Consider the following 27267-nt stretch of genomic DNA (forward strand, 5'->3'; position numbering starts at 1 on the left):
AAGGGAGAGGAGAGGATAGATAGAGAGAGGGAGACACCGGCAAACGACGTCAAAAGCGGCGAGGAGAAAAAGGGGGATAACACGGGAGGAAAACGATAACAAAAAACAGTTTCGGTTATTACAATGTTATTTAAAGTTTATTGGTAAATATAAGGGGCGTGATTGTCGACAAGAAGAACAAAAGACAGTAATAATAACACTAAGCAATAATAAGGACAATAACCGCAAGTTAAGCATTAAGAAATTGTATTGGTTTAGAAGTAACGGCGCCGAGAAGGAGGGTAAAGGGAGGTGACGGAGATTTCAGAGTGAAAAGGACGGTCTGAGAAAAAAGAGTGACACGCGCAGACATCTGTGAAGAAGGGAGAGAGACGGAGGCACGGATTTGTTATCAGTAGGCTGGTGATCACTTGGCAGCGCAGAAATCCTAACGGGAACTCTAAAGGACCGGAGCTAGAACTGCAAATCAAGGAAAGGATCACAAAAAAGGAAGGAATTAAAATAAACCCAGAATAAAGTCAAGGAAGAAGAAAAGGAGAGAAACATAAGAGAAAGCCAAACAAACAGATAAGGACAAAGAAACTAATATATATAGAAAATATTACATATCTGATTTAATAGCGGTGTCTGAAATTCTGAATTTATTTCAAATTTTATTTTCATACTCGTTCGAACTTGCATATAGTCTGTACGTATGCGTTTAGCTGTAACGTTAACGTAGCCGGACAAAGAGAAGAGACACATTGACATAAAGGCACCCTATACGTCCAGCTGGTTAAACAAAGGAAACGTACAGAAAGACAGTTACACTTGATTTACTATAAGATCTCACATTTGAACAGGGGCTCCGAAGACAGTATTATTAATAGAAGGTAACGTAACCAGTATTATTTTGTATTTTACATATCTTATTTAAATATATGTAAAATTATGTAATTGATTTTTGAATAGCTAATGAACGCTTGCATGATTGTTATTAGCCTATAAGTACCAGTAACAGGGCTTGATTCCTGGGGTTTAAAATATTGAATGATTTTTTCCCATTGGTTTTATTGCATTTGAGGTAAATATGCAGCTTAAATATTTATGCAACATACTTAGAGATGCTTTTATGGTGAAAATCGCAGTTTGACAAATGAAGACAACATTCGGACGCGTCCCCCCTGTTTCTCTCCTCCCATCCTTCGTGTTTCTGCTCTCGACTCTTCCCACACGCCGACATCCACCCCTTTAATAAAATCCCCTCCTTCCTGTCCCCAGTCCCCGAGTCTCCCTCTCGCTCCGCTCGCTCTTCAAGTGTCGGTCGCTCTCCCGCACCGTCTCAATGAAGGAGCCCGACGCGATCAAGCTGTTCATCGGGCAGATTCCTCGCAATCTGGAGGAAAAGGACCTGAAGCCCATTTTTGAACAGTTCGGCAAGATCTACGAACTTACGGTGATAAAGGACAAATATACCGGCATGCACAAAGGTAAGGGCAGCCCGGCACATCCCAAACAGACAGGACTGTAAACAGATCCGTGGTAAAGAAAAGATGCGAGTGTGACCTGGCTGAGAACCCCCCCAGCGCGCGCTCGGCCATCAGGAGACACGGTGAACATGTAAACATGATCGGGTTGCATAATCCGTGTCCATATTTAGCGTCTGCGCACCTTGCATCGATCATTTCATTATTGCCTTTCTTGATGCTTTTCGCCGCTAATGTGTTGTACAAAACTCTGATAATTGCTTATAAAACAGACAGGAGTATATGAAAGGAGGGGTATGTTGTACCAAAATTATGACTAAGGCGTTTTGTGAAATGCGTTGTTGCTGGCTTCCACAACAATAACATTTTGGTTCCTGTTTTTTAAGCGCCTGTTTGATTCTTTCTTTTTTTTAAGATTTCGGGTGTTTGAGTTCCACGTTATACCCCGGGGATAAGAAATAATGAAGTTACGTATGAGGGAAGGAGGGCAGCCCCAGAGTTACGGCCGGGCTTCTTAATCCCTCTCTTCCTCACCCCCACCACACCATCCCTGTTCCTGCGGCTGATGTGTATGGCTGCTTCTTAGCATTACTGAGTCCCTGGCCACCTATATTTTCCCCTCCTTGTACTGGTGTGATTACGCAGCTTCCACTAGGAGGGACTGGGAGCCATTGAGTGGGATCTGGTTGCCTCCGAGATGGGTTCTGTACTGGGGGCCAGAGCGATGGAGGGCAGTGGTCCCGTCTCCTCACTAAGGCCCAGCATCCCAGATCCTGACATGCTGCCAGTGTCTCTGGGCAAGCGGAGTCGGGGGACGCGTCCGCCAGGCGTGCCTTGCGCGTGCCTGTGCGTGTGCGTGTCAGCTCTCGGCACTCAGCCGATGGCTGCCCCCCCCCTCCCCCCGCTCACTGCCACCACCCCCTCTCCCCTTCACTGTGTGAGCAAGCCTTTAACGGGGACGCCACTGTGGTGCAGGTGTTCCCCCAACCAATGTTACCGTAGCGCTGGGGGCCTTTGTGTCAAACATCTTTTTTATGACAAGTAAACAATTGGTTCTCCCTAGATACATTGTCCCGATTAGCCCGGGTGGGAAGGCGGGGGTCCCAAACATCCGCATCTCCTGCTTCTAATTGAGAGATTAGTGGTTTTACTCTATCCCGACCTTCACTCCCCTCCCCCAAACCGATCGGAAGGCTGCTGGTTTGAGTCCCTAGAGAATCCCTGTGATACCACTGAGAAGGTCCATAATTGGGAAAGTTCCAGTGAAAGGGTTTCCTGTACACTAGGAGGAGTCTCTCTGGATGCGAGCATCAGCTACTCATGTGCAGGCTGAGCTGAAACTGAGACGATCATAGATATGTTATCGTAATGTTTACATTTCTGTGGTTTAAATGATATAATTTGTTGTGGGGTCGTAGGCAGGTGATCAGACTGCGCTCTTTGAGGTTGCAGCCCACACCAGTCCTGTTATCTTATACTTAAGCCAGATGTCAATATTAATATGGGTGGGAGCAGAGCTGACGAATGGGGAGTAATGGGGGGGTGCCGTGTCACGGTGGCCGGGAAGCCAGTGCTGGAGCGAAGATGTGCGTGATTTAGTGTGGGACGTGGCCATGCCAGCGGCTCGGGATGCTGTGTGCTTTGTGGTGCCTGGATTCAGCCGCTGTGTGCAGATCTCAGGGGACGTGTAGCCCTATGCAAGGCTGGGCTGCAGGGGCACTGCCTCGCTAGGCTATTAATATGTGTTTGGCAGCCCGTGGTGTGTGTGTGTGTGTCCTCTCCAGCCCACTGTATCTGTGTAGCAGTTCTGAATATTGATCAGTATCGTAACAAGCTTTAACGAGCGTACCCAAACATGGATGCCCACTACACTGATAGTGGCGGGTGGCAGGGGTGGGGAGGGGGGCAGGTGCCATGTGATGGCGGATCTCGGTACATTAACTCCTGCCTGTTGTCTTAGTGGTCGTGACAGGTTTAGGAACTGCACTCGTGAGCTCGCCAAGCCATACACACAAGGTACAGGAGAGAGAGAGAGAGAGAGAGTGAGAGCGAGAAAGAGAGAAAAGGGGGGGAGGAGAGTGAGAGAAGGAGAGAGAGAGAGCTGAGAGGGGGGAGAGGGGGGAGTGAGAGATCGAAAGAGAGAAGGGGAGAGCAATAGGGAAGGAGAAGGAAAGGGTGAAGGGGACTGGTAAAGAGAAAGAGAGGGAGAGATCGAGGAGAGACATCGAGAGAGAGAGAGAGAGAGAAAGGGTGACAGAGAGGGACTGAAAGGGAGAGACTGAGAGAGAAGGAGAGAGAGTACGAGGGGAAGAAAGAGAGAGACAGGAACGAGGTGAGGGAGTAAGGAGTGAGAGAATGGTGTGTGTGTTGGTGTCTATGTCTGTTCCAACTCAACCTGTACTGGATCGTAGACACTCCACTCCCACTGCACTGGGCCTGTGTCTGCCAGTGCAGTGCAGTGAAGCCATGTACAGTGATGCCTTGTGCAGTGATACTGTGTGCAGTGAAAGCATGTACAATGATGCTGTGTTCAGTGAGTGCAGTGGTGCTGTGTACAGTGACGGCGTGTTGCTGTGGCACCCTGCACAGTGAGTGCTGTGATGCCATATGCTGTCCTGTCTTCAGTGTGCTGTGCTGTGCTGACCTTAGCCCACACTGTGATCCCATATCCATAGACACCCAGACCTTGTCTTTTGCATTGCATAGGGTTGCTCCCCTGATTGACTGTTTTCCAATGATGTCCTTTAGCTGGAAGATGTCAGAGGAGCAGTGTTGTCAGTGCTGCCGTCTGTGGGGCTGGCAGGCTACGTGTCTGAGCCTCTCCGTCTCTCCCCAGGATGTGCCTTCCTGACGTACTGCGCACGGGAGTCAGCCCTGAAGGCCCAGAGTGCCCTGCACGAGCAGAAGACTCTCCCGGGAGTAAGTGTTTCTCCGCTGCACCCACTGGCTGTCAGCATGCCTGTGATTGGCCGGTGCCTCTTCCAACCCCCCCGCGCCCACCTGGGCTTCACCATGTGCTACGCCGGCCGTCCGCGCTGACCTGCCTCCGCCAGGCCGGGAGCCGCGCTGAGAGTGTAGTCCTCTTGAGTCATGCCACGTCTCCCCCACCCCACCCCACCCCACTCCCTCCCCCCCCCCCCCCCGCAAATCAAATTGGGAACGAGCTCTGCTGGCATAACGAGGCCTGCGGCCTGCCAAGCCATTTACAGAATGTGCCACTGAACGTCGGCGAGCAGATATTTTATTAAAATTAGATATTACAACATCTCACAGCAGGCTTGCATTTCAGCTTTACATGCTTAGGAACAATAAAAAAGCAATAATGGATGGATCTGAAAACAAAGGCACAATTTCCAGCCTGCCCCCCCCATCCCACCATTTAACCTTCTCCTCCATCCGCGACTCTGTCAGGGACATTTCCCTCCTCTCTCCAGTTGTTCCTCCGCGCCAGTGCCGCGGTTGCTGGGGGGGGGCGGATGCTGCTGGCAGAAGGCGGTGGACAGAGATGCACCGGGGGGCAGGAGGCCAGGGACAATGGGGGTGTTATTGCTGAACATTAATCCACTTAGCATTGCGACTCCGCTCTGCCATGCCTGGACGAGTCCCCCCCCCTCATTTTGCACACGCTGGCCTCCGCCTTGGCTGTACCTCCATCTGCATATTTCACTCCCCAACTGGACGCCCGTATTGATCTCCAGTGAAGTTGTAGTATTTTTAAAATTTAACTTTAATTCCTCACATGCTCACAAATGCTCCTCTGTGATTCGTTGTCTCAATGCCCCATCCCGAATCCTGATTGGCTTGACCTGTTTTAGGCTGCTCTCTGTGGGTGCCTCACCCCCCCCTCAGGGAAACACCTCCCTTTTCACCTCATGGCCCTGAGCGGCTCCCCAAACCTTTTTTCTTTCTCGAAATTCCCACGTAAGTCCTCATTGTCAGGTGCCCCCTCCCAACTGTCTCCTCTCTCCTCCTCCCCTTGTCCACCTTTTCTACACTCTCCCTCCAGATTATTTGCATTTAGTCTCATCCCACAGTCAAGCTTCTACTCTGGGCATCTGGCAGGGGGAGAGCTGAAGGGGGGCGGGCCATGTGATGGTGAGGGGGTCATTCCTAATTAACAGCCGTAATCACAGTAGCCCGAGCTGCTGAATGGCTGGCCACGGCCATGGTCCCAGTTACGGTTGTTAACACTCATGTTAAAATCCTGTGGATGTGGCGCCCTCTCTCCACAGGTGAGAGAAGTGCGGGTCCCGGGTCCTGGGGGTTTTAGGAGACGCCCTGCCGCTGAGCGGGTGTACCTGGCTCGGGGTGCGGAGGGCGGGAGTGGGGGTTGGGGTGGGGGGTGCGATGCTGAGCTGGGACTGGGGGCTGGCGTGTGCGTGTCTGTCTGGGCGGGCTGCCTGCACGCAGATAGGCAGGAAGGAGAGAGGTTGAACAGATGGTCTTATCAGCGCCTTGCTCGGCCGTGTGTTTAATCTCAGCTGAAAGGGACAGAGAGATCGTGGGGGGGGGGGGGGGGGACTAATAAACTGAAAAGCCGAGTAAACAAGAGTCTGAATCACCATCCCCCTGCCCTTATCGCTGCTATCGCCCCCCTGCTCTCCTCCCTATCTCTCGCTCTGACTCTCTTTCTTTACCCATCACTGAACTCAGTTTCCATTTCGCTGCTCATTACTGTGGGGCCCCGATAGAATGCAGGTTGCCTCTGACGCCTGTATAGAAACCTGCCTGCCCCGTTTGCCCTGTTACCGGCATGCAGACCGCCAGCTTTATACCCCCGTCTTTCGGGGGCTGACCTTTGGCCCCCGGTGTATTCCCGCGTATTGCTGGTTCCCCAACCTGATCCCAGCACCCACCCATATCGCTCCCCTTGATCTTCCTTCCCTTTGCCATTTAGATTCCTGCTTCCTCATCCTTCGCCGGGCTGCTTTTAAACACGGACTGTGTGTGAGCGAGGCGGGGGGGTGGCGGACGGCGCCCCCTGTGGACAGAGTCATAAAACAGTAATAAAGATAATTAATAGCGACGGAGAAGGCCACAGGGGCGGGGGATGGCCGGCAGGGGCAGCGGGGGGCGGCGAGCGCCTCCCATTTCCGCAGCTCTGTCCCTCTGCTGGTGGCGGCCCTGCCTGGCATATGCCTGCCCCCTCCCCCGCATTAGCCTGTCCCGACACCCCCGCTTTGAGGATGCCAGGCCCCCATCGTGGCCTGTGAAAAGACCGTCCCAGGCTGCCCCTTCTTGTGGGTCTCAGGAACCAGCTGGCCCCGTGTGTGGGGGGGAGGGGACGCAGGCAGCTCTGCCCGAGGGTGGGGGGTCTGTGGCTTCACTGTAAGCAGGGCACCGGGTCTTACTCCATCTATGTGGGGAGCCTTCCCTGGGAGTGGTGAATGCGGAGTCCCTGTTGGGGCGGGGAGGTGTGTGGGGGGAGCAGGTGATAGCAGCGTCCCCCCCCCCCAAACGCACCCATCAGCGAACGTGCGGCTTCTATTGTTTAAGGTAAATTTCTACATCGTACAACCTCGTCTCCATCCTCGCCCTCCCTTCTCTGCCACCCCACCCCGCTCTATTTACAGCTGCTTGTGTGTTTGTGTGTGTGCTTTGGTGGCGGGGGGGGGGGTGAAACGACAGGTGTAGAACCAACAAGAGATGGGAGGGTGAGGGTCGAGTGCATCCGAAATGCCAGATCCTGAGGGATGTAATTAGGATCCACTAGCGAACACTGGGTGGGCTTTGAGGCGTGAGTAACTGCACCAGACCGAAGGGGAGCGCTATGCTGCCCTTCAGAGGGAAACAGGTGCCTCGGACCCGGCGCCTTCAGGCCCCGCCCTCTGCATCCAGGCACGCATTGAGGAAGAATATATCAAATGGAATGGGGGTGGGAGGTGGTAATAAGAATGGGTGATTTAGGAGTGGGAGCAGTGGGGGTCGGGGCAAGTGCATGAGCATTTGGGAAATCTGCTGAATGAAATGGGGGAGGGGGGATGAATAGGGAGGAGGGGGGTGCCGGGGGAGAGGGTGGGGGGTGCCGAACAAAAGTTTGACATAATGAGTTGCGCCGGAGGAGGGGTAGGGGGTCAGAGCGGAAGTCTGTCAGCTTAAATAGAGACATCTGTTAGGGGAGGGGGAGGGGCTCCCAACTATTTTGCACTAGGCCAAGGAAGGTGTAGCATGGGGGGGTCACCTTCTTAGCTCATACTGCAAATGAAAATCTGTTTTACAAGGTTACCTTTTGGATCACAACACCAGGGTGAGGGGGGGGATTAAAAAGTAAATATGTTAATGGTGGCCGCTGCCGTCCAGCTAGATGCACTGGCACGTGAATCTTGAGGCAGGGTGGGTTCAGTTTGTGTGTCAACAGAAGGAGGCTTTACAAAGACCTGCAAAATCTGGAGGGTGGGGTGGGGTGGGGGGGGGTCAAGATACCTGTAGCTACACCCTCATGATTGACGTAGATCCGGCGTTTGAGACTTGCAGACCTCGGCGACGACCTCGCCACTTAAATGCCATCCAGAATGAGACAGAGGGGCGCGTGCTTTATCCTGCAGGTGCATTCGGAATCAGCTTTGCAGTGTAGTGGGTGCCACCCACCCGCCAGTTGCTGGTTTCGCTGCCCCCTGCTGGGCTCCGTCGGCCTCAGGCCCCTCGCTCTTCTGTTTGAATTAATTATTCCGGCAACCAGACACCTGAACGGCGCGAGATGGGATGCAAATGAAAAACAACAATTACTGAGCAGTTGGTACAGACAGACGGGCCGGCCTGCATACCGATGTGTGATCTCAGGTGGAGAGGGGACGCCGGCAGGCTGACACTCTCTTTAGACAGAGACAAAGGTGGCCGGCTGCGTCTGAGCTGTGAAGAGGGAAGGGCACTTCCCAGGTGTGTGTGGTGTGGAGGGAATGAAAGGGCGATGGGTGGGGGGAGGAGGGTTGGGAGGTTGGGTCTGGTGGCAGGTCTTGTTGCTAAGAGACGATGGAATGAGAGATGCTAGGTTGCTAGGTAACCTGCGTGATGCGGTGACTAACACAGTGTGAAAGGGACGGAGGATCGGAACGGTCGCTGTGCTTTTTCAATGCGCTTTCCCCTGTCGATGAGTTCCCTTCGACTCGCTCCAAAGCATCACAGCCATGTGGATGATGGTGTGGTGTCTCTAAGCACAAGAACGAAAAGCAAATGTCGTGTCATTATCAATTTCTGTCTGGGGAAGGGAAGAGGGGGACAGTGTAAATGGTCTTTTAACAGGCACAAGATGCTCCGTCAAATCAATGCTGAATTGTTTAAACAGATGGAAGGTCCTTGGTCCTTTTGGATATCTGGTGTTTTATTGCAGTGTACATGCAAGTGACGGTGTGATGCCTCACACTGTCCTGCAAGCCCAGCACCCCCCCCCCCCCGTCTGTGTCACTATTGGACCACAGCGGGGCTGTGAGGCTGGGGGGAGGGGAGTAGAATGTGATTTGATTGGATAATCCAAGGCTTTAATATCCCATAATCCTTGTGAAATCCTTTCAGCATTACTGTGGGGACTGAGATTAACTCTGTGTGCGTGTGTTTGTGTGTCTGTGTGTGCCTGTCTGTGTATGTATGGGTGTGTGTGTGTGTCTGTGTACGTACGTATGTGTGTGTGTGTGTGTGTGTGTGTGCGCGTATACTGGAGGTAACAGGTAAAATTATGCCTCTTTCCCCAAGCGGTGTCGTGGCAGAGGGAGCCTGTGGCTGGGCGTGGCTAAATGTGTGCCTTGTTGTGTGTGTTCGGTCCCACCAGTCCACGTTTATGTGCTCTGTGTATGTGCCTGTGTGCAGATGGTTTCCCATAATGAAGACTCGTCTGGAACATCGCTAATTGGAAGGTAATTTATCCAGAGAGGAAAACAGGAGGAAAGGCATCACTCTTAAAACAGTGAAACATGGCTAACTTTGTGTGTGAGATGAGAGAGGATCATGGGAAGATGGGGAGTTTGCTGTGTGGCTGTGAGCGAAAACGAGGGGGATAGAGGGAGAGGGAGAGAGAGAAAGAGGGAGGGAGGGAGAGAAAAAGAGGGAGAGGGAGAGAGAGAGTGAGGGAGAGAGAGCATCGGAAGTGAATCAGGTAAATGAGAAATGGAGGCTGAATTTGAGAGCAAATTACAATTCATTTTCATTTTCCCTCTCTTGCTTGAGGGAATCTATTTCACGGTGCTGCGTGAAACGAGCCACTATAACCTTTCTTTTTTGTATCGTCTCTGTATTTCCTCCCTCCACCTTCTTCAACATTTGCACCACTTCTTCATCTCCCATCCCTGTTTTTTTAAGCTCCCCCCCATGTTTATCGAAAAGGGCATGGTTGTTGCCCCTGGCAACAAGCATCCTTGTTTACCTGCTGAGGATGTCGTCACTGTGTTGCCACGGCGACCAAAATGCAAGCAGAGATTGTGGGAAGGGGTCGGTTTCCATGATAACGTGGAGTGTCATTGTCACTAAATCCACTCACCTGCTCCCTCTCTCCCTCTCTCCCTCTTTCCCTCTCTCCCTCTTGCTCCTTTGTTGATCTTTCCGTTATTTTGGCCATTTTTGGTGCGATTCCAAATATAGGCACACAGAAATGGGTGTAGTGATGAATAGAGATGGTCTCTTGCTTTTTAGCAGAGGCTGATGCTGGGCTGTGTTGTGTATACAGTGAATGTGCACCCAGAACGACCCTTGATACGACACACCTGAATGGGGCACCAGGAAATGCAGCAAAAACGACTGGGAGCACAAAGAAGCCAGTGATGGAGGGAATGAATGAAAGTGATGGAACGGCAGGTGTATAGTGTACAGAGAGTAGCAGACAGGAAGATGAGTGTGTAAAAAGCGTGTCAGGTTGAGCATGTAGGGATGGCCCCTCTGGCGTGTAGGGATGTACCCCCACCTCATTGTCTGGCTCTCCACGTCTTTGATGAAGATTCTTAGAGGAGCTGATTCCTCACACAAGCCTGTCGAGCGGCAGAGTGGAGGGCAGCTGTATCTTGTGTGGAAAGCTACTGGGCCTTTATTGGTGATACTTGTGAAGGCGGAGTCTTCCCTGTCATGCTGAGCTGTGATTGGTTGACATTCTTCCCTTTTTGGTTGTTGGATCAGGTGACCTCCTAGCAGTGTGTGTGTGTTTATCCAAGTGTCGGCGTCCATCTCAGACTCGGCACATGGGTTGGTGCAAAGTCCTCAGGGGGTGGGGGGCATCCTCCATCAATACCGCCTTGTGGTGACAGATTATGGCTGATCAATCAGGACCATCGATCTGTGCCTTGCTCTAATTACGCCTGCTGCCTAATTAACAGCGTCATTACGCTGGCTTCACCGTGTAGCTGGGATCGCTGCCGTCTGGGTCCCCCTCCCCCGCTTCCAGAGTGGCCTTACTCAGCGGTGCACGGTCGCCGTGACTCATTCTCTGCGTCGCTACCGCTCGTGGCATTTCGACGCTAAGCGAGTCACGACGGAGCAGAACGGATGAGATCCGCTGCCCTCTCGTCCGCTGTCATCCCACGCTCCAGACCCTCCTCTTCTTCTTTTTTGTGTGACAGTGCCCTACCCGTCTTTGTCATCCTCTTTCCTGTCGTTCCGTCTCTTAAAGTTGTGTCCTCACAGAATTTCTGTAGCCACACCCCTTCCACCTCTCTACCTCCAGTCTTGCTCTTTACCTCTATCATCCTCATTCTCTACCCCACCACCATCTCTCTCTAGCTCTCTCTCTCTCTTTCTCTTTCCCTCTCTCTCTGCTTCATCCTTGCTTTCTCTCTGCCCCTATAACCTCTCCTGGCCCCCACCACTTCAATCCCGGGCAGTGCCGTAATCCACATCAGCTGGCCGGCATCCTTAATCTCACCGCCTCCCTTCCCTCAGTCCTGCTTGAATGTGTTATCCTGTGAGAGAGAAGATATGAAGGGGTGAGGGGAGGGTGGCAATACCCAAGAGCAAGAAGGGGTGGGGGGGTCCTTGGGCTCCCCTGGGTGTTTACTCTGGCCTGCTCGGGCAGCATCCAGACAGACTCACGTGCAGCAGCAGAGATGCCCTTGTTATATAACCTGGTGGCATCAGTAACCTGTGAAATACAGTGTCAGGGCGTCGCGGTGGCAGCACCATGCATCAAACGTCACCATGGTCATGTGATCCACTGGAATCATGCCCTTCTGTCATCTGTGTTTCAGATGAACCGGCCAATCCAGGTGAAGCCTGCGGACAGCGAAGGCAGAGGAGGTAAAACGTGCCAGGCTCTCTGCCCTTTCAGAACTGCCAGGGCTGAAGTGCGACCCAGCAAGCCAGAAGCACATATAGAGAAGCAGCCCGGCTAGACACAGAATGGGAGGTTTACAGGGAGGCCAGTGCTTTGCCAGGGGCCTTTGTGATAACTATACAGCCTCTACTGCCCTCTGGTGTCCAAAAGCAGTACTTCAGGGATTTTTTTTTTCCTTTTGGGTGGGCACCTTATACAGCATGACCTTGCATATAACATCTAACATCTTCGTTTCCACTACCTATATCATGTCATGCTTGTAATTTACTGTACTCTATTTTCAAAATTGATAGTGGAAATGATAGTGTCTGTCTTTATAATGCAGTTGTTTTAGTGCTTGTAACACAATATGTGCCCTTATCATTAAGAATGAGTATGTGTGAGTGCGTGTGTGCGCACGCCTGTGTCAGTGTGTGTGTGTCTGCTTTCCTCTCCCTGGGTTATTTCTAGTGCTTTAATCTTGTTTGCGACCCCCACCTCCTCCTCTGTCCTTTCTCTCCTCTCCTCTCCTCTCCTCTCCTCTCCTCTCCTCTCTGTTTCGCTTATTCTCTCCCCCACCTCCCACTTCCTGACCCGCCCTCCTGTGTCTCCCCGTGTCCCCTGTCTGTCCCCCCTCTGCCTTGCCACGTCTCCGCCAGAAGACAGGAAGCTCTTTGTGGGCATGTTGGGGAAGCAGCAGTCGGACGAGGATGTGAGGAAGATGTTTGAGCCATTCGGGAGCATCGAGGAGTGTACAGTGCTCAGGGGACCCGACGGCACCAGCAAGGGTAACGGGGCCTGGCCTAGGAGGACACTGTTACAGCATTACAGCGTTACAGGGTGTCACGGTGGCACGACGTTAGCATGTCATACGGCTAAAGAGTTTTAGCATCACAGGGATTTATAGTGTTACACTCTTACAATATAATATAATTATGGCAATTTATAGTGTTACATTATTACAGTATTACAGCATTATAGTCTTACAGCATTACAGAGACTGAGTGTCACACTATTACAATTATACAGCAGTTTTACAGTCTTACAGCATTACAGACTGACAGTGTTACACTATTAAAATATTACAGCATTACAGAGACTGACAGTGTTATAATTATACAATCTTACAGCATTACAGAGACTGACAGTGTTACACTATTACAATCTTACAGCATTACAGAGACTGACAGTGTTACACTATTACAATCTTACAGCATTACAGTGTTTCAGTGCTGCAGAGTATTGGAGTGTCTCTACTGGAATCATGAGCTAAAACCTTCTCCCACTTGAACTATGTGTATGATGTTCAGAGGGGGTTGGGATGTGGGTTAGGTGCTCAGTCTGTGATGTCCTGTAGGATGCGCCTTCGTCAAGTTCCAAGGCCATGCGGAAGCCCAGGCTGCCATTAACACCCTTCACGGCAGTCGCACACTGCCGGTGAGTTTGGCTGCCTCTGCACCCCGTGCCCCCCCACCCCATTTGCCCCAATGGCCTGTTTTCCCTGAGCCGGCGGCCCGTCCCTCTGCAGGGTGCCTCCTCCAGCCTGGTGGTGAAGTTTGCTGACACAGAGAAGGAGCGGGGCCTGCGCCGAATGCAGCAGGTGGCCTCCCAGCTGGGCATCTTCAGCCCCATGACACTGAACTTCGGGGCCTACAATGCCTACACGCAGGCGGTGAGTGCGGGGGCTGAATGAAGACGGCACTGTAGTGATGACACCCCTGACAGCGGCATCCTGGTTACATACTGTCCCCTCAGGAAGGGTCGTGCATCTTACGGCCATAAAATCGCTGCTCTTCTGCCTCCAACCAATTATGGGATGTAATTCAATATGCAAGGCAACTTGCTCTCTCTCCCCACCCTTCCCCTCTCTGTCTCAGCTGGTCCAGCAACAGGCTCTGGTTGCGCAGTCGGCATATTTGTCGCCCGTGGCGACAGTTGCCGCGGTGCAGATGCAGCAGATGGCCGCCCTCAATGCCAATGGCATCATCGCCACGCCCATCACGCCCATAACGCCTATCACGCCCTCTTCAGGTAATGCTGCTGTATCCGTCAGTGCCACCCCTTCTGTACCCCCTATGCCCCGCCCAGCCGTCAGTCTTTTCCCCTCGCACTTTATTTTTTTTCAGTTTCTGTTAACCATCGCTCACAATACATCCTGTGCTGTGATTGGTCCTCCTGGTCTGCAGGTACAAATACCCCCCCTACCATCGCAGCCACACCAGTGCCAGCCTTACCTCCACCAATTGGAGTCAACGGCTACAGCCAAGTACCTGCTCCAGCAAATGGACAGCCAGCATCTGAAACTCTGTACACCAATGGTGTCCATCCTTACCAAGGTTATGATCCAGTCGTGCAAAACTGAAACTCAATATCCAACTTTTAAATATTTAATCTTTCCCATTGTGTATACATATGTAAATCTGGGCATCTTATTGCTTGCCTGCCTTTTCTGTGTCAGGAGCACAGGAGCTGAAACTGTCCCTGTGCTTCCATCATGTTCTAATGTTTCTTGATGGCCTGCTCTCTCCCCAGCTCAGAGTCCAGCTGCAGCCTTGGATCCACTGCAGCAAGCTTACGCAGGAATGCAACACTACACAGGTGTGTATATGTTTCTGTGGGTGCAGTTAAGTTGTGGATCAGCACACTGAAGCGTGTGCTTGTGTGCTTCTAAAACTTGTGGCTTCAATGCCTAACTTATCACCAGTCTGTCCCCACCATACAGCAGCCTACCCTGCTGCCTATGGATTGGTTGGCCAGCCGTTCCCACAGCAGCCTGCCCTGGTTGCCCAGCAACATCAACAACCCCAGCAACAGCAGCAGAGAGAAGGTGATGTCATTTCCTGCTGGGCTATGAACCGCATTGTCATGCTTGCGTCTGTAATGTGAGCACCGGTGTTACACTCAATCAGTTCCTACCCATCCAGTTCTTTTGCTCATCCTATCAGTGCAGTGATTGCTAACAATGGTCATTACCACCTCTCTGCATGTGTGGCCTGGCCATCTTATACATCTCTTCACCCCTAACCCCTCTCTGACTATTCCGCCCCTTCTCACACACATGTCCTGCAGGCCCAGAGGGATGTAACATCTTCATCTACCATCTGCCCCAAGAGTTCACTGACTCGGAGATGCTGCAGATGTTTCTGCCCTTCGGCAACGTGATCTCTGCCAAGGTCTTCGTTGACCGCGCCACCAACCAGAGCAAATGCTTCGGTGAGGATGGAAGGAACAGGGAGGCATACATGGGGTGGAGGAGACGGGAGGCCAGGGGCAGGGAGGGTGGCTGAAGGCAGGGAGGCGACAGGCAGAGCCGCTATGCTGAGTCACGCTTATATGCCAGGAAGTACAAATTATATTTTATACTCATAAATCAAACTTAAAGCGGTCCATGTCCTAGAGCAGGTCAGACAGACCCGTAGCCTCCCATTGGCCAGTGTACAATCCAGCAGAATCCTTTAAAGTGACCCTAGTCCTGCCTTTTGGCCACATCTCCAATCCACTGAGACAGAACTGAGCACTGGTCCTCCATGTGTGTCCACCCAGGCTTTGTGAGCTTTGACAACCCGGCCAGTGCCCAGACGGCCATCCAGGCCATGAACGGCTTCCAGATCGGCATGAAGCGGCTGAAGGTCCAGCTGAAGAGGCCCAAGGATGCCAACCGGCCGTACTGAGATGCCAGTCGAAGGAGAGAGGTGAGGACGGCCTGGGTGGGCGAGGGAAGATGAACAGGAGAGGAAAGATAGCAGGTGAGGAAAGGCAAGCAGGAGAGAAGAAGATGGCAGGCAAAGAAAGATGAGCAGGAAAGAGGAAGACGGCAGGTGAGGGAAGATGGTAGGAAAGAGGAAGACGGCAAGAGAGAGGAAGACGAAGGCGAGGGAATAGGGCAGGACAGAGGAAGATGGAAGGCGAGGAAAGATGGAAGGCAAAGGAAGATGGCAGGAGAGAGGAAGACTGTAAGTGAAGGAAGATGGCAGGCGAGGGAAGACCAACAGGAGAGAGGAAGATGAGTGACAGTCTTTCAAATTAGCTGAAGTGCAGGGTACTACTGTTAGCTCATTCTGCCAAAGATGGCACTCTGGAAGCCGCCTTACAGCTTTTACAGCAGCACTCCAAAGGGTTCAAACGTTGAATGTTCATTGATTTTTAATGCTGTGATTTTTAGCTAGATTTATCTAGACAACTAGACCTTAAAAACGTTAAAGATGTTGTTCTCCTACTTTAATTTACTTTGCTTTTATTTATTTATTGTGCTGTTTTAATTTTTTCCTGAAAACAACACACCACACTCAAGATCCTCCTGTCCAATCATAAATCGTGGAGACCACGTCGCTATGGCTATGGTTACCTAGCAACCGATAAAGCCCCGTCCCCCTTCCTCTCAGGTGGTTGTAAGTTGATTGGCCTGTGTTGGTTGCCGTTGGCGATTTGCCTGTGTTTGGGTTGCCGTTGGCGATTGCCTGTGTTTGGGTTGCCGTGGCGATTGCCTGTGTTTGGGTTGCTGTTGGAAATTTTATTTCTTTTGCCAACTGCCCCAAGCGACCAGCCATGCGCTGAACTGCATGCCGTGTTGCCGTGGCGACCACGGACTGTGTTTGGTGCACTGTGAGTTTATTTGACTTGTATCCCTGCTCACATTGATCGATAACTGTCGGGCATTTTTTTTAGTGACTTATCGCTACGATTTTATACCTGATAAATATAGTAATTCTCCAGTCGGTTTTTTGCTGATTTTTGTCCATTATTATCATGACTTTACATATTTATTGTTGTGGTGACTGTGGTTCACTTTTTTGCTGTTCTTAATGTTATTATTACTATCGCCATAATAACATTATCATATTAACATGGTCATGTTATAATGTTATCATTACTAAACTATATATTTTGTGGGTGCTCTGTATATGAGAGTGTGTTTGCGTGTCTGGGAGTACAAACAGGCACACCCAGTGTGGAAGGCTGAGAGTGCGTACACAGCCCTTTCCTAGTGTGTCACTCTGCATATCTGGGTGTTTCCCTCCTGATTTTTTGGCGGAGCCCTCATACTACAGCGCCGTTTGTTCCTGACGAACTCAGACAAGTTGGAGCACAGTTCTGTGGTTGTGACCTGCGGTTCTGTGTGGCTTAAGCCCTCTGTAAATTAGAGCTCCAACCTGATCTCTCCCCCAGGGAACCCGCCAAATCCAGTCCAATCCAGTCTGACAGATCATTATGTTTTCCCTAAAATGTACTACACTGGATCACTAAGGAAAAGTGAAGTAAAATTATGAAGGAAATTTTTACAAGGCAAGGAAATATTTTCAAAATAATCTCATTGAAATAATCAGGAAGCTAACTGTATATTAGACTACAATTGTAGTTACAATATGTTAAACTTTGTCAATATTCTCTGTACTGTGTTGTACAGGCGGAAATGCATTTATTTTCCTGATTATTTGAAATGATGTTCCACTTGTGCTGGACTGCTGATTGGCTGGGTAAGTGTGGATTGGGTTGAAGGTCACATGACTTTGTTTCCCTATCATTTTTTTTAGTTTCCCCCATTCTGTTTCATTCTCCTTTATCCTTCTATTTCTTCCAAAATTTTACCTTCACTCCCTGGCCTGTGTTTTGAGGTAATGGTTTGTGGTTGTCATGGTAAAACACAAATGCCTTGTGCCGATTGGAGAAAATGTTCCTCGCTAGGAATTCTGGGTAGCTAAAGACATTCAAAATTCCTGAGAACTGTTGGTCAGATTATGCATTATTAAATGTTTGACTGTACAGTTGCAATAGCGATTTAAGTTTTGATATTTAAGATTAAGTTATTATTTTGGGATACAATTTCATTTTTCTGTATGATAAAGAATCTGTCCTAATATGGGAATGAGAAATACAGAAAAATGAATACATGAATATTTTAATAAATATTTTACAACCATATGACTATTAGCCAAAATGTTACCCAGAATTCTTATATAGCAGTTACCGCTAGAAAGTGGTGCATGTTGGGAACTGTTTGCCTGCCAAGTATAAAGCTACAATTACAATCCAGACTATACTGTCACTAATGATACAACACTTACTCATACACTCACAGACACATCTGTGGTTGCATCCACACACGCTGAACATTTTCACAGTGAGACCTGCATGGACACTGTATGTGCACATGAAAATATCTTCAATTGACAATGGTTAAGTTCAAACTAGAGGCTTCCTAGACAATATCACACAGTGCCTTTGTGTACTCTAAAGTGATGTAACATTAACACTCTGGGTTTTAGTTCAATTCAACCCATTTCTTTATTGGTTCAAATCATTGCCTTGTCCTCAAGGGCTACAAATTGTGGAAAATATCTAAATAGTGATATATTACCAACAGCTTTATTATCAAATCCTCAGACCTGTTTCAAGTGAAGGGTGTAATATTTATGTATAAGAATGTGTTACAATAAACTGGCTATATCTGAGAGACACAGTTCTTCTCAATTAGCCTACTGGGTTACTTGGGGAAACCAGTTTGTGCCCAGTTGATTATGTTTAACATATTAGATATACACATCAACCGTACTTAATACTCTCAATAAAACACCCTTCATTTGAATTTTGTTGTGCATTAACTTTAGTTAAAAATGTGCTTCCTTTGAGATTAATAGTTTGAAAAATGTGAATGCTTTCTCTCTCGGGTGTGGGACATTATGAAGCTAAGCCACTCTCTTAAAAATTATGGTTCTAATTTCAGGATAAAACCTTTGGTGTCCAAATGACCTCCTGCTGGCTCAGAGCCGTGATTTATCTCCACTTAGTGACTTCTCCTGTTCAGACCCTGCTGTCCCAAGATGTGCACAGAGACCAGAAAAAAAAAAAAAAGATCAAACACGTTTTGCTTCAATGCACAAAATTTATCCAATGAGAATCGGGTGCCGTACAACCCAGTAAAAGTAGCACCGGAAGGGTGTGGAACTGCTGCAACTCCAAAATCCAGCCGAAAGGCCCGGCCTCTGTGATCTGCTGCCAGTGTGAATCTCTTGGGGGCTTTTAGTGGGTGAAGGGCAGAAGGCACTGGGTGGCCAGCTGCGATGGTCATGGTCACTGTGTAAAGAGATCCTCTCTTTCTCTCCTTCAGGTAACGTTTCCGTAGACTCCTGTAACAGAAATGCAAGCGGAATGCACTCTCAGCGCCTCCTCTGCGTCTTCGTCCGTTAGACAGCCAGGCAACCCGACTACACAGCTATGTGAAAATAGCCGATGACTCAGTACAAACATATTTACTCGTGTGTATGGACCGAAGACCCGGTGCATATGCAGCCATGCACACACGCACATGTACACGCACACTCACCCGGAACACTCGTCGATCACCTTGGCCGTACCGACGAACCCAGTTTGATAAGGAGCATTTGACAATGGTGTACAGCTCGTGAAAGAGGGGAGGCAGGAAAAACACAGACGAAGATGATGGTGATGAGTACGGACGGAAAATGGAACGACTGAATATATCACTTCTTTTAGTCTACCTTATGTTGTTAAGTGATAGCTCCTGTTTCTTAAAAAGGCAACTGGAAAAATAATTTACACAAAAAGTGTAGGTTAGTGTGACTAAGGGAAAAAACCTTATACTTGTAAATAATTTAGTTTAAGGAGATTAAAGTTTAAAAACCCATAAAAAGTGAAAAAATACATTAAAATAAAAAAAACAATCAGATTATTATTATTATTATTATTGTTATTATTATTATTATTGCATTTACAAATGAGAAAGGACTGAAAACTGAAAAGATTTAAAATCTCGATTTAGTTTTTGTTGATATATGGGTGGGAGGGCTGGAAATTAAATTAGGGGGTAAGTTTTAATATTTTAAGTATTTTTAATTTATTAATCAATCTGTTAATTCCTTTTTGATGGATAGGAGGAAGGCTAAAGAAAAGGAATTAGAGGACTTTTTGATTTTAGGATTTTTTAGAGAAATGATTTTTTTTGTGAGTCTGTATGTCAGACTTTGTGATTGCATAATTGTAATTATGAATTAATAATCACAATGATAATTTATTTCTTATTTATTGATTCTCATTTTGATCTCTCTTTTTAAGTTAAAATAAAAAAACACATGACAAAACTTGAATTTTGGCCTTTTTGTGATATGAATATAGCGATGAGTGAATGTTAGCTGTAGAAATGTGTGTGTGTCTGGTTCCTATGTTGGATTCCTGAAAGTACCCTTAAGATGGAGCAAATCGAGTAAAGCGAGGGATTTAACCACGGACCCCTCACTGACAGTTGTGTTCTACGGAAAAAGCAAGAGGATAGAGCTCTTCCATATTCTTCAATGACGGTGACATAAATTTGAATGGAATATTCAAGGTTAAATCTAATGTGGGGAAATCCATAGTTAGAACAAAATTTGTACCGTAGATGGTTAAATTTTTAAACATTGACCGCATGGGATGAAAGTATAATTGATCGTACCTGTTCAGTTTAGAACAACTTGTCATCCCCTTTATTCTGTATATTTCTTAACAAAACACACCCACTGTAAGTTTTTTTTAACTAATTAAATGATATTACTTATCAAATAATTTATTTAAATTTACACTATTGTGCTTGAATTTGAACCCAAAACTCACAAAAAAGATTTTTGTGTATTCCACCGTCCTCGTCCTTTGTACCCAACATACACAGTTCTTAGTCTATATTGCCCAATCAGCGACTGCTTTCTCCCCCTGCTCCTCCCTTCTGCATATAAAGACTTCCATTTAAAAACTCGAGCGCCTACGTTAAGCATTCAAGCGAAATGCGACAGTACTTTGCCACAAATGATCAATATTTGAAATGCAGAATAGAGTCCAGGAAGAAAGCTCCAAATATCGGGGGCAAACACGGCGCACCGAACGGGGGAACGGCACTACTGAAAACTGTGTAATGAAGGCTGGTGTTTCAAAGCCTGCGTGTTAGCAATCAGCCGAGGGAGGCGGATTGCTGTTACTACACTCCGGAAAAAAGCAACAGCGCAGTCTCCTTTTTCATCAAGCTGCTTGCTCTCGTAATGCGGCGATCGTCATTGTTGGGCCTGGGCCTCCCCTCCTCCTCTTCGTTCCGTCTGCCCTGGCTCCCCCCCCACACACATACACACCGTAGATGTAGCAGTCGGGCTGACCGACGCCTTTACTCGGCGGATAAGCGCTGCATTCCACATCTCGGAGTACTTTTGAGGCTGTTAGACTGGAAATATACACCTAAGTCGGATTGAAACTAAAGAAGACAATTCGAAATACGAAGGAAAGGTATACACAATATCATTTACCTCGTTTCGACCCCGTTGTATTCTTTTTCCTATTTTCCCCCCCGTGAAGATAGTTTTTGGGAGAGGAAGATGTGGGTAAGCGGAGATACGGAGGGCGGACGATTAATTCACTAAAACACGGAAACAGTAAAACGTCTGAGCAAAGCGGCTGGCCAGCCCCTCTAAATCGCGATTCCTTCCAAAATTAGGACGGACTGTATGACGTATCACTGTTTAAGTGCTGTTCTTTGTGTATTTCGATAATATATCGCCGACATCCAGCCTCATTAGCCTCCGACCTGCGTGCAACTCGGGACTGAAGTAAGTACCGTTATCTGTCTAAATGCGAGATATTTCCATTTTAGGCGAGCGAAAGGTTGTACCTGTAGGTCTGTGTAGTGAATAGAATCTCCCAGTCATGGATCGGTCCGCTATATGTCATCATGTGTTTGGCCATCGTGCAGAAGTCCAACTTAACGCGACTTAGGGTGATTCTTCTCCATGGACTATTTCATTCATCAAAGTTGCTGGAATTTGCATCAACATAAAGCACCATTCTTTGGTATTTTCAACGATCAGGAAGAAGCACTTACATAGCCTACGGAGGTAATTATATATAAACAGGATCAGGATCAGCTAATGACAAAATATCCGTGTTTTTGCTAAAGTGAATCTATCAGCCTAGATGACTATTAAGCGCTGTTTTAAAACAAAGAGATCATGGCGTTATGTAATAGGCTAATTCCAAAGTTTTGGTACCCAGTCTTTATTTGACAAAGTACAAGTTGCGTTTGTCCTGTTTGGACTCGAGCTCTCTGTCCGGAAAGGCAGCTGTGTTTTTGGTATTTTTAACACTTGGCATTGATGATTCACCAAGTTATTGTAGATCCTTGTCAGTCGTTTAACTACAACATCGGGGGCTGAGCAGCAGTCGATTTCATTAAAGCAGGAGATGACAACCTTTGCTAAAGCAGGGAATCCCAACTGAAAGACGAACAGAGGATCCCCCACCCCACTGAAGCGTGATCACATAAGTAACTAGGAACCTGAGTGGCGGTCCGCTTGAATAATCTTGAAACCCCTGGGGTGCTTCGGTCTGCCACATCTTCTCTGTGGGACCCCCAGGGGGTCGTGGACCCCTGACTGAATACCCCAAGCAGTAAAAAATGGCGTTGCGAGCAACGATGATTGAAAAATGCCCGTAAACAAGGAATCATTATTTCATTTGTTTGTATAAACTCGGAGTAATACAGTAAATAACGCCTTTACTATAAGATATCCGTTAAACTCGCTGATCGTGTAAAGACAGAGGGCTAGGGCGGTTTGCAGAAGCGACGTAATTTATCCTTATTTTCAAAATATGAAGACGTTTTTGCAGTTCGTGGAACACCGATAGATTAGATATGACGGGATCTGCTAGGCCCATCGATGAAAACATAGGAGAGGAGAGAGCGATTGCGCGCTGGGAATCTGCGTTCTAGCGTGGTACGGTTGGGTCATGTGCCTTCCTGATATAAATTACGTGTCTGACACGGCTTTGTGTAAGCTGTCCGTGTGCCGGACGGATCCCCTCAGGGTGGTAGGCCTATGCGGGGTGAACTGGGTCGACGCGGAGCGTCTCGACACTACATCCAGCGCGTACGATGAGCTCCAAAGTCCGGCGGGAGCTTCAGGGCACATGTGCCGTAATGAACCCTGACCGCCCTTTGTTAAACTGTAACGATTCGCAGAACGAGAAGCCATCCTCCCTCCGAAGCAATACATTTCTGTATTCATGTCAGTAACGGCATACTGATTTACTGGAAGTGCCATCCTGTGTGAGCTGCAGGCCTGTTGGCAGAGAAACTCACGGATCCTGAAATCCTTTTTTCCACCATATATTACGCGGTGCGCAGGCAGCGATGTGTCAAATTTCGTTTTTGTAAGATCCCCTTTACCTGTGACCAGTGTTTTCCAAAACGTTTTAGGACGGGAACGGAGGAGAGAACAAAATTAAATATAATGTTTTTGGGGGGGGGTAACGTTATACGGTGTCATTTCTGGGTATTGGTTTAGTTCTTAACTAATTATTATTTTTTATTAATCGTTAAATACACATGCCTAAATTGTTACACGTCTGTACGTGTTCAGAATTTTTTAAGTAAAACCCTTCGGAGGCAATGCAATATACGTATTAATCACATCTCACTACAGGAAGTATTTATGATTACAATAGTCCTCGTTGCACCATGTTCATTTCTGTATTCCCATTACAATTGTTTTATAACCTAGTAATGCTGGAATTCACAAGAACCCCTCGACTTTATTTAGATAAAAAATTCACCATAGCGTTATTTCTTACTGTAAACATTGGCAGTGAATAAGGTATCTGTTTTGGCAACGTGAATATGTGGCTGTACACACAGTTTGGCTTAAGTCATCTCTTTTTCAGAGGTACATTATTACAACAGCCTTGGAGTACGGCTCAAGTGTGAAATGGACTGCTGCAGTAATCTGAGAGGACTGTACACCAAACACGAGATGTTATTTCTTAATATGGATCGCAGAGTGGACATTTACTCATTTAAGATTATGATGCACTTGATTGATGCCAGTGGGAAATTCTGATGTATACAGCAGTAGGATCATAGTACACAGAAAAACATGCATATGGTGCCAAACAGACAGGGTACAAAGACAATGCATGTAGTGCAAACAAAGTAAACATAGTGTAAACATATTTAAAAGAACATGGTACACAAATAGAATATCCTAAAGACAGAATAATGGATTAGAATGATAAATGATCAGATATTATATATGCAATTAGAACAGGAAGCACAAGACTTTTACTGTAACAAGACAGGATGCTTCCTGATGTGTTTTGGCTGGGGTTAGGGAGTGGCAGCTTAAGAGGAGGCGTTGTGATGTCTGATGGCAGCAGGCAGGAACAATCCCCTGTAGTATTTTTTAGCAAACTGTGGTGGAATGAGCCAGTGGCTAAATGCTTCAGGATAGGGCCCCTGAAGCAGATTGGGAGGATCGTTTATAATATTGATAAACTTCACGGCCATCTCCGGTGGGTCCGTGGTCAGTCCTCTGATGGACCTGACCTTTTTGGTGGGTTTGTACAAGTGTTTGGCATCGCCCACACTTATACCCCAGCCAGCCACAGCGTAGAAGAGCCTGCTGGCCACTACGGCCTGGTGAAACATGCACAGAGCCCCCATATGTGGAGTGCCTTCTTTGCTCACAATTACTGTTATGTTTTCATTGTGAAATATATTTTAAATGGCCAACAATACTGTATTGGATAAGCAACTGATGGATGGATGGAAGGGTGCCTTCTATTTTACAAGGAATGTAAGAAAGGGAAGAGGCATTTTAAAAAATCTCATACACAGTTATGCATTGGCTTTCTTTGTGTTTTCCCAAGATTGACACCAGTCTTTCAATAATTGCTCACATCAGTCCTTGTGTCCTAAGATGGCAAGAGTCCATATCCAGCATCTAAATAAATTCTCATTTTCCTTTGACAAAACTGCTTTTACATTTATTCTCTTTGCTAACTAAAAGTATACACACATTTTCTATAGAGTATCGTGTTTTGAAAGTAGACGCTTACCGGGGGGAACATTTAGATTGATTCTTGGTTTATTTACTTTTAGGAACCACTGTTGAGTGTTTCTGCTATTCTCTGACTCACAGGCATCCACTCTTAACAAATTCACATAGACTGAGTGAGTCACTCAGTTTAGTAAATTACTCAGTTATTTTGGACATACTTCTTGCCTGGCACAAGAAGATCTTCCTCAGATGAAACTTAGCAGCCCTTTTAAGGGAGATGAAACCCTTGGGAATAAATTATACCGTTATCGCACAATGACCTTTATCAGGATGTAGCTCTGAAAAAGTGGTCCTTCAAAGATGGTAAATGTGTACTCTTGTGTCCTCTCTCACTTTCAAATGGTCCTCCAGCTTCATACTGAGAAAAATAAATAAATGAAAAGATTCGGTTTAAAACTGAGTGAATATTGACACACAGTGAGAAGAGTAATCTCTCTCCCTGTTTTTCTTGGTGGGCCCACAAGTAGAATAGTCCAGAGTCCAGTCACCTGATCCAGCAAATCAATATGGAGAAGTAGATACTGTGGAGCAAGGTTGATCGCTTTTATTAATGTGTGTTGCTCAGAGGGTTAGGGGTCTGTGCCCATGTTTGGAAGGTCATGGTTTCAAATCCCATGTTTGGAAGGTCATGGTTTCAAATGCCATGTTTGGAAGGTCATGGTTTCAAATGCCATGTTTGGAAGGTCATGGTTTCAAATCCCATGTTTGGAAGGTCATGGTTTCAAATCCATGTGTTTGGATGGTTATGGGTTCAAAACCCATGTTCGAAGGTCATGGGTTCAAATCCCATGTTTGGAAGGTCATGGGTTCAAATATCATGCCTGGCAGAGTAACCATATCACTGTTAGGCCCTTGAACAAATCCCTTAGCTCCAATTGATGAGAGATGCACTCTGATCCTCCTTTATCTCCATATGGATTTAATGTATCGCAGCCTAATTAATAGGCAGACCTTATTAGTGAGGTGCGGGTTTTAATGGTTAAAAAATGGTCTCAAAATATAAAGTAATTCCTGTACTAAAAACAGGTGAGGGATGAAGGATAAATAATATTAACAAAAACACTATGGGAATAATACAGTAAGAAAGATGCTGAAAATAAACCTTTTGGGGGTAGCGAGATGTACATGTGATACCTAATCAATTTCAGGCTGACAAGTGGGGGCCTGTTTGTTATAAGCTCATTTACAGTTCCTGTTAAAATATCTGTTTCAGCCACCAAAACCCCGGTGGTTGTACACTGCCAAAGCAGAACTGTGCTGGACGGAGTTCGAAGGCACCCTGAATGGTTTAGATCCACAATGGCATAAATCTTAGCACTTTTATTTGCCAACAGATGAAGACAGTGTTGGAATTTATGGTGTGAAAAGTGCACTTGCCGTGTACTGACTGTTTCTAACCACTGCGTCTAAGTGTTAGTCGCTGCATGATTCATATTGCCATATATTATCATGAGATTTTTTTTATTATGAGAAATAAGGGTCAAAATCCTAATAAATCTTTGAAATACACAAAAAGGGAATTAAATGAGTTAAACACACCCAATTACTCTAAACAAGAGTCTTATCCAAACAGACTCATTATATAATTAACAATTAAACATCTGACTTTGATTTGGCTGATGATTACTGTTCAGTTCTTTTCTAACCTGAATTGTCCATTTTAGCAAATGTGAACATCCATCCATTTTCCATAATCATCACCCAGTAAATGCTCGTATGAACCTCGAGCCTATCTCAGGACGTATGTTCCAGGGGACATCGAGTGGTGTGTCAGTACATCGCAGAGCACAGTGTCACACATGAAAGACATGACCTTGGGCAAATTAGAGACAGCAGATAACCTAAGCAGATGTGTCTGGAGTGTGGGATGTACCTAGTCGGTTTACCCTGTAAGTCGCCCTGTACATAAGACCAGGGAGCACATCTCCGAAGATCATATCCAATCTCCTGTGCTGCCCTATTCAGGGAGAGACTGTGTCCTTGTGGCGTTTGCTGATCAATGCACACGGTTGTGTGGTTTTATGGAACAATACTCCCAATGTTAGGAGATGCACTGGGCGTCCTCTGCTCTTGGCCAGCCTGTTCCAGAGGCGAGGGAGGATGGAATCGGGGTCCCCGGTGAATGTGACTGCAGTTCTCTCTTCGGTTCCAGCATGGCTTTGCTGCCTGGCTGAGTTCAGGCCCTATGTTGTTGTGTTACCACCTTTGAATGGTCTTACCCTTCCTATCCCAGTTTGACAGCCAACCTCCCCCTGTTCCGGGAGGCATTTGATCCACCTAATTAATCTCTGTAGACTAGCAGCCAACAGTTCTTACATTCTTATCTCCACCTCCATGTTTGTATCTTCTAAAAATCCACCACATACTTGTACTTGGGCCAAGCCTGGGCCCTGGCTGTAATTCACAGCTGTGAGAATCATAAGTAGGGGCTGGGAGGGGTGGGGTGGGCCGGCGTACCCCCTATGGGCATGAGCCTTTCGTTGATGTAGTGCACAAATCCCCCATCAACAAGTTCTGCAGTCTTAAATCAGCACTGTACACAGACCCTCCAGCAGGAGGCGACCTAGGCCTCTCAGTGCAGGTACCCGATTTCGGTTAACGTAGCGAAGTACAACCTAAGTATAATTCATTTAAGGAAAAATACTTTGCTTGGATATGAACTGGAAGCACACTTTTCTCCATGCAGAAAGCCATTTAATCATATTCCTCT

At 47.4% G+C, this 27267-nt stretch overlaps 2 protein-coding genes and 1 long non-coding RNA gene across 15 annotated transcripts in view; 2 read left to right on the forward strand and 1 right to left on the reverse strand.

Annotated features, from left to right (window-relative positions):
- Nucleotides 1-19793, forward strand: celf3a (cugbp, Elav-like family member 3a). 10 transcript variants are annotated; one of them, XR_007399710.1, is made up of 15 exons: nucleotides 1-872; nucleotides 1261-1469; nucleotides 4303-4385; nucleotides 11627-11675; nucleotides 12351-12479; nucleotides 13049-13128; nucleotides 13220-13363; nucleotides 13569-13722; nucleotides 13878-14027; nucleotides 14224-14289; nucleotides 14396-14518; nucleotides 14761-14904; nucleotides 15235-15383; nucleotides 15983-16079; nucleotides 18797-19793. XR_007399710.1 is itself a non-coding variant. In XM_049025639.1 (14 exons), exons 2-13 carry the CDS (start codon nucleotides 1325-1327, stop codon nucleotides 15360-15362), a joined length of 1395 nt encoding a protein of 464 aa, XP_048881596.1. In that variant the 5' UTR covers nucleotides 1-872; nucleotides 1261-1324; the 3' UTR covers nucleotides 15363-15383; nucleotides 18797-19793. The 10 variants fall into 10 exon arrangements, 6 of the variants coding, with proteins under 6 accessions (XP_048881596.1, XP_048881598.1, XP_048881597.1 ...); XR_007399709.1 differs by having other exon boundaries at nucleotides 15983-16073; XR_007399708.1 differs by having other exon boundaries at nucleotides 15235-16079.
- LOC125748930 (uncharacterized) lies at nucleotides 17949-21112 on the reverse strand. The gene is made up of 2 exons (XR_007399711.1): nucleotides 20973-21112; nucleotides 17949-18815 (listed from the first exon to the last, which is right to left on the reverse strand). It is a non-coding gene; the product is annotated as an uncharacterized LOC125748930 (long non-coding RNA).
- Nucleotides 20468-27267, forward strand: part of LOC125748925 (ceramide synthase 2-like) — a 14612-nt gene continuing 7812 nt past the window's right edge. Inside the window, exons 1-2 of one of the 4 annotated variants that reach the window (XM_049025648.1) lie at nucleotides 20851-20952; nucleotides 21234-21272. The gene's annotated coding sequence lies outside the window, so the exon portion shown is untranslated. Of the gene's footprint in view, nucleotides 20953-21131; nucleotides 21273-21346; nucleotides 21558-27267 lie in introns of those variants that run through there. The other 3 variants (XM_049025647.1, XM_049025646.1, XM_049025649.1) reach the window with 3 other exon arrangements.

Source organism: Brienomyrus brachyistius, chromosome 9 (genome assembly GCF_023856365.1).
Source record: "Brienomyrus brachyistius isolate T26 chromosome 9, BBRACH_0.4, whole genome shotgun sequence".
Lineage (NCBI taxonomy): Eukaryota > Metazoa > Chordata > Actinopteri > Osteoglossiformes > Mormyridae > Brienomyrus > Brienomyrus brachyistius.